Source organism: Furipterus horrens, unplaced genomic scaffold (genome assembly GCF_987537825.1).
Source record: "Furipterus horrens unplaced genomic scaffold, mFurHor1.1.pri manual_scaffold_17, whole genome shotgun sequence".
NCBI classification, from domain to species: domain Eukaryota; kingdom Metazoa; phylum Chordata; class Mammalia; order Chiroptera; family Furipteridae; genus Furipterus; species Furipterus horrens.
Window position 1 is genome coordinate 8,229,437 of NW_028327187.1, and position 7,464 is coordinate 8,236,900.

The 7,464-nt window shown below is 40.5% G+C and overlaps 1 protein-coding gene across 1 annotated transcript in view; it reads left to right on the forward strand.

The window, feature by feature from the left end:
* The window catches only part of HEPH (hephaestin), a 67,803-nt gene extending 62,549 nt beyond the window's left edge, over positions 1 to 5,254 (forward strand). The window contains exons 20-21 of the mRNA XM_090263877.1: positions 2,333 to 2,377; positions 4,326 to 5,254. Of these exons, the coding sequence (XP_090120003.1) occupies positions 2,333 to 2,377; positions 4,326 to 4,555 (275 nt within the window). The 3' untranslated portion in view covers positions 4,556 to 5,254. The remainder of the gene's footprint in view (positions 1 to 2,332; positions 2,378 to 4,325) is intronic.
* Positions 5,255 to 7,464: the final 2,210 nt, after the last annotated feature.

Below are 7,464 nucleotides of genomic sequence, written 5' to 3' on the forward strand. Positions count from 1 at the left end.
GATGAATTGATGTGTCATCAAAATACCATAGATCTAACATAACAGGTTGTCTCCATGTATAATAATGGTTTACCTCAAATATGTACCATCTAATAGATAAGGGACTATCTCAATTCACATGATCAAGGAACTTCCATGAACAAGGATAGCTCATAGCTCTCTATGAAAATAAGCCAGCCCATGAATCTACTTGCCTTTTTAAAAAATATCCCACTATGGCCAAATTCAATATTACTCTAACCATGTATGTGTTGAAAACAGGGAAGAAAGAATCTATTGTTGGAAGAAGGTTCCTGGTGAGAAAGCATGAGATTAAAACCAGAGCTAAAAAAAAAAAACAAAAAAAAAAACAGAGCTAAAATGAAAGATTAGACTGGAGTAAGGTTCTTGTTTCATCTAAAACAGTGGTTCTCAACCTTCCTAATGCTGCAACCCTTTAATACAGCTCCTCATGTTGTGGTGACCCCCAACCATAAAGTTATTTTTGTTGCTACTTCATAGCTGTAATTTTGCTACTGTTATGAATCGTAATGTAAATATCTGATAGGCAGGATGTATTTTCATTGTTACAAATGGAACATAATTAAAGCATAGTGATGAATCACAAAAACAATATATAATTATATATGTGTTTTCTGATGGTCTTAGGTGACCCCTGTGAAAGGGTCGTTCAACCACCAAAGGGGTCGCGACCCACAGGTTGAGAACTGCTGACCTAAAAGAAGAGAGACAGTTCTGGCTGATGTGGTTCAGTGGATTGAGCACTGCCCTATGAACCAAAGGGTTGCTGGTTCAATTCCTGGTCAGGGCACGTGCCTGGGTTGCAGGCCAGGTCCCCAGTTGGGGGTGCACGAGAGGCAACCACACATTGATGTTTTTCTCTTCCTTTCTCCCTCTCTTCCCCTCTCTCTAAAAATAAATAAATAAAATCTTTAAAAAAATAAAAGAAGAGAGACAATAGAAAATAAAAAGATCAATGTGTAGGTTTGGGTGAGGTGCTTTACAGAAAGGTAGAATATTTCTCTCTTATGGTCTCTTTTCCATCTGTGGTAGAGGAGATAGAGTCATCTGCTGAGAGTGAAAGATAGGTGGTTGGTTAAGGAGCTTGAGGAGAGTGGCCAAATGTTTGAAATAATCACTCTGGGAAATGGGAAATAAAAGTTTACTCTGAGTAATGAGAAATTAATTAATTATTGTCAGGCAGCTGTGAGGGCTTAAAGTTGGGCACTAAGAACACTAATCTTTATACTTGTGTGATTTTTCACCACCAGCATTTAGCATACCAAATAAAATACAGGACCACTATAATTACTGTTTTTTTTTTTTTTTTTTTTTTTTTTTTGTAGATAATTATAGCACTCCTGGTAAGTTTGTAGTTGAGGTGACAGAACATGGAGTCTAGCCTGACCAAGACTGGAAGAAAAGATAGGATGAAGCTGTAAGGTTAGGGGAAAAAAATGGAAGAGTCCAGGAGCTAGAGGTCTTCATGAAAAGGAAGTAACAAGTAAAATGGAATAAATAGTATTAGAATAAAATAAAAGGCTAGAGGCTGTTGTTAAATTTTGGATTTCTAAGATGGAGCAGTTCTACATAAAAGGTCCAGTGTGACAATGGGAGTAATTAATAGAATTGAAGTAGATATAAAAAAGTTGTTAGAGTTAAGAGGTCCAGGAACAGTGAGACTTGAGTGTTGGATTATGGGTCAACACCCATGGTGAGAACTGAGGAAGAGTAAGAGAAAGCCAGGTATCAAAGACTTCCATGAATAAAAAGAACTGCTAGGTAACAATGACAAGAAGTAGTTGTGGTTTTTCTAGATAAATAAAATGAAACTCAAACAAGATAGATCTTTAAAAAAGGAGAGGAACAAGAACCTCAAAGCACTATTGAGGGTATGTAAAGGAACCATAGTCCTTAGAGAAGAACTCAGCCTCATTAAAGCAAGAAGAGGAAGAAGTATTCTTAGGCTAGGTCGAATATGTATGGATGTAGTTTGAATATGTAGGGACTTCCTGAAGGGAGGGTGGAAACGGTGGCAAAGAGAGCAGTAATGGGGATAGAGGAAGTGTCAATAAATACATAAGTAATGCAGAGGGATGGCTTACCTTTTGGTCTCCAAAGAGCCTATGTATGCTTTTGCTCAAATTTTGTGTCACTATTCAAAATCAAATTTACATACCAATATTGACTTTGACCATAAGTTAGTTAATTCCACTTCATTTTTGGTTAATATATCACAGAGATTCCTCCAACCAGTGCCAACTTCCCATAGTGAGGCCGTGGATTGATAGTAAGAAAATAGGACTAACCTCTTGTCTTTTTTTCTCTCTAGAACACTTAAGCATTATTACCACCATCACCAACGAGATTGGAAAAGGTAGGAAGAGTGATGCGCAGACTAAGCAGTTACACACTGTGCATTTTTGGGAAGGTGTGGTGTCTAAAATATGGGATTCACATGGCTAAAAGATGGACCAAAATGCTAACAGAAAGCATTCTGATATATCTGCAAGACTTCAGAAGAATTCCAGGTTCAGCTTCCCTCAGTAGGCTTATTCTCTCTGGTCCTACCCACAATGTCCTGAGTTGAAGGCTGATATCTTAGCTTCCCACCTAATGTGCGGGTGGCAAGAAAATTCAAGGTCTTGCTGGGTTGGGCATGAAGACATGAATTCCCACAAGGACAATGTGAAACTAGAATAAATACCATGGAGTCTGCATCAGGTATTTTTATTCTTGAATCTATGGAATATCAAATAATTGACTCTAGAACCAGCCATTCCTTCTCCTCCAGAAAATACAGATTTTTGTCCTATGTAGCCTATGTGCAAATAGTTCTTTCATTCTCCACCCCATTTGTACCCAAACTAAGACTCAGAAATATTCAAAAAGTTATGAGAGCTAGAAGGAACATTAGAGATTATTAGTTTTTTCTGGAGGTTTTTCAGCTGTGTTTGGAACACTCCTAATGATCTGACTATGTATCTTATTATCTAACAACCAGGACATTAGGGTATATCCTGAAGGGGTTGTGAAGAGGTAAGGTGAGACTGAGAGAATGGAGCACCATACATACATATGTATGTACTTCATCTGTCTCACTTCTGTGAGAACATACATTCATCCAGTTAAACATTCATTGAACAGGTTCTGAGTGTCAGGGGCACCAAAAAGTAAGACATAGATGCTACCTTCCAGGAAATTTGTGTCTAAAAATGGAATTAGACAGAGAAACAATAACTGCAGTATTAGATATTATATGTTGTTTAAAAAAAGGCAAACAGTAATAACAGCTATCAATTACTGTGCATTTGCTATCTTCCAGGTGCTGTGCTAAATATTTATAAATAATGACTCACTTAAACCTCACAATAAACTTCTGAGCTAAGTATGGTTATTATCCCCCTTTTAAAATAGAGGTGGCTGAAGTGCAGAAATGAAGGAGGATTAGGTACCTTGGGCCAAGCAAGTAAATCGTTGGAGTATAAACAGTGCAGATACTTTGAGAACACAGAAGAAGAGCATTAACTGTCAAACTGAATTGATGAAAGCTTTACAGAGACACGTAAGATTTAAACTGGGGATAGAAAGGTGAGGAGGAAGAAAGAGTGTTCAGGCAAAAGGAGCAGCATGAGAAAGTCTTGGAGGCCTGAAAGATGATCAACTATTCTGGGGAACAAAGAATGAGTTGCTACAGCCTGATTGTGAGAGCGCAACTCCCTGGCTTGAGTCTGAGCTTTACTCACTAGGTCAATTGGAGATCATTAAAAGTTTGCATGCCAGGAACTCAGACAATTAACTATTTCACCTGAAAGATCAATGTGACATCAGTGTTATCATCACTCAAAGAGTTGAGAGACAAGACAGCAGAATGGCAGCATGTTGTCATGGTCCAGTGATCAAAGTGAACATTGATGAACTAGACCATTGAGTCAAACCTTCTTCCCTGGAGTTTTTACTGATTGTTCTTAATTCTACCATCTGGAACCATGAAAACCAAATCCAGTTTGTTTTTTATGTTATAGCCCTTGATATATTTCTTCAAGTATATCAAGGCTCTTCCCACTCTGAGTCTTAGCTCTTTCCGTAGGGGGATCGTGGCCTCAATGATTAATAAGTACTTTATCAGCTGTGACATCTTGTTGTTCCAAGTCACTGTAACCTCTGAATCTGTTTTCATCAGCTGGTATTTTGAAGGATAGGACCAGTGCCTCTGTTGTGTTTGGATAGAGTTGTTTCTTCTCTTCCAGGAGTAGATTGCAAGTGCCCCTTTAGAGTACACTGCATCCCAGGGTAACCATTTCCCTCTTGTTTCATTTCAACAGCAATCTCCAGAGACTTTACAGAAGACAATGTGAGGATGCTGGGCATGCAGATCCCCATAAAGGATATCGAGATTCTGGCTGCTGTCTTAATTGCCACAGGTGTCATTCTCCTGCTCATTGCTCTGGCTCTTGGTGGTGTGGTCTGGTACCAACACCGTCAAAAAAAGCTACGACGCAACAGGAGGTCGATCCTGGATGACAGCTTTAAGCTTCTGTCCCTCAAGAACTAACAGCTGGATCTTGGAACTGCACATCTGGAATGATTTCTCAGAAGGCCATGGACCAGCAGCTGACCCCACTGTAAAAAGGGCATGGGTGGTAGGCAGACAGAGGAGGGAATCAAGCTTGTCTGGGTTTTTTTTTCCACTTATTTATTTACATAGAAATGCTATACATCCTCTTTTCCTTTAACTTTCATTGTTCTAGTTGAGAACCAGTGGCTAGGTGAGTCCCCTAGCATTATACATCACATATTTCCATGGCTAGATTATATCACTCACTGACAGTTGGAAGATGTGGAAATTCCTAAAAACTGATCCTTCTCATAAAGTACATACCAGGAGTAAAACATATTGCATAGGTTTCTACTGCTTTCCAGAACCTGGGTAAATTCACTCTGAACCAAGGTTAAGTGAGCTATGAAGATAATCTACATCTAAACTAAGGACTAAAAACATGGACACAATGAAGAAATGGGTGGGCTAAGGTTTTGAGATTCACATTGTATTCTGATCCTCCTTGGAAGGGACCTATTTTGGAAAAGTGGGTGGATGGTTGCCATGAGCAACTTTAAATTCTGAACCCAGAGGCTCCTCAGGAAGTCAGTCCTCAAAATTTCTGGCACGATCACACTGAAGAGAATGTTGAGTGTCTTCTTCATATTTTAAGCAGAAATTCCTGTACATTAAAGAACTTGTTAGAATACTGTAGGAACGAACTTGCTGATTTTGATGGTTCCTCTGGCCTCTGGAAGGTTGTGACTGATTGAAACAAAGGCCACTCAGTGGTGGGGGTAGGAGTGGGCATAGATGGGTCTTCCTATCCTTTGTGTATCCTGTAAGCTTGTGTTTTGGAAATTTAAAAAAAAACTGTCCCAGAAGAAGCTTCAAAGTCAGAATGGTGGTTACCATCTTTTGGCCCATAGGTGCCAAAAGTTTTCTGAATGCCAAGAAATGTTGCCAGAGGAAAATAGAGAGCTGAGACCAGGCTTGAACCTTTCCACTGGGCAAGGAAAGGTGGATACAGATGTCATGGGCTCTTTTGGTAGTTGGGAGCACAAGAGGTAGCCTTGAAATTCGGGGGTCCTCTTTAAAACATAGTCTTTCCATCTGGCACATTAAAGCACTATTTGTTTGTCACCTGCAAGTTCAAGCCTATTTGAAACCCTGGTAAGAGAGCACAGACAAGAGAGCAGGAATGGTATAAGATGGCCCACCGTCACTACAATACACATATTAACATTTTATATGGCAAGTGGAAAACATAAGGGGGCCTCAGAGACAATGAAGATGATACCTGAAATACACAGTGTTTTACACTTTACAAAGCATCTAATACCTAATACCTTCTTGAGTTCTATATGGGTGCTATTTTGTTTTACATTTTTTAAGTATATTTTATTGATTATGTTGTTACAGTAGTTCCAATTTTTCCCCTTTGCTCCTCTCTGCCCAGTACCTCCCTTCCCTCCAGTAATCCCACCCCCCTTAGTTCATGTTCATGGGTCGTGCATATAAGATCTTTGGCTTCACCCTTTCCTATATTATTCCTAACGTTCCGTGTCTATTTTGTATGAACCAATTATGCTTCTTAGTCCCTGCACCATTTCCTCATATCCTCCCTCCCCCTTCCCACCTGATAACCCTCCAAATGATCCCCATACCTATGATTCTGTTCCTATTCTGGTTTGCTTAGTTGGATTTTGTTTTTATTTTTTAGATTCAGTTGTTGACAGTTGTGAGTTTCTTGTCATTTTAGTGTTCGTAGTTTTGATCTTCTTTTTCTTAAGTATGCCCCTTTGACATTTCATATAATAATGGCTTGGTGATGATGAACTCCTTTAGCTTCACCTTGTCTGGGAAGCACTTCATCTGCCCTTTCATTCCAAATGATAGCTTTGCTGGATAGAGTAATCTTGGTTGTAGGTTGCTTTCCATTACATTGAATACTGCTTGCCAGTCCCTTCCTGCCTGCAAAGTGTCCTCTGAGAAATCAGCTGATAGTTCTATAGGCAGCCCCCTGTAAGCAACTCTCTACCTCTCTCTTGCTACCCTCAGGACTCTGTCTTTATCTTTCACCTTTGGCATCTCAGTCATGATGCGTCCTGGTGTGGTCCCCTTTGGGTCCAGCTCGCCTGGGACCCTCCGTGCTTCCTGGACCTGTATGTCCATCTCCTTTGCAATATTTGGGAAGCTTTCCTCATTTTTTTCAATTCTTGCTTTCTCATTCTGCACTGGTTGGCTGTTTTTTTCTTCCTTATGTTCCAAATCATTGATTTGAACCCCAGTTTCCTTCCCTTCACCATTGATTTTCTGTGGATTTTCCTTCGTTTCATTTAGCATAGCCTTTACTTCTCTTATGCGTTTGTCATACTCAAGCATATCTGTCAAGCCTGTGAGCATCTTTATCACCAGTGTTTTGAATTCTGCGTCTGTTAGGTTGTCTATCTCCTCATCTGTTAGGTTGCCTATCTCATCGTCACTTAGTTCTCCCACTGGAACTGTGATCTGTTTCCCCTTTTGGGCTATACTTCTCTGTCTCCTCATTCTGACAGTTTCCTGTATTTGTTTGCCTCCGCATCCCAGGTAGAGCTGTTACTCCTGTTACCTTATAAGGGGCAGAGTCTTAGGGATTCATCAGTACAGTGTGACCTGTTTCACCACGTTGTGGTGCTGTATGTGGGAGAGGGGTCCGAGAGGGAACAATGCCACCTGCCCAGCACTGGCCCCTTTCCAGGCACCTCTCCCACTTCCACAGCGGACTGGTGCCCCTCTAGCTGCTGCTCTGGCTGTCGTTCCCAGAGTGGGTGGGTCTGCGGACATTCTAGGACTGTGGGGGCCCTTTAAACAAGCAGACTCTGCTGAGACCGGCAGTTTCTGCATTCATCCTAACCCGCACTGGTTTGCACAGTCAGAAGCAA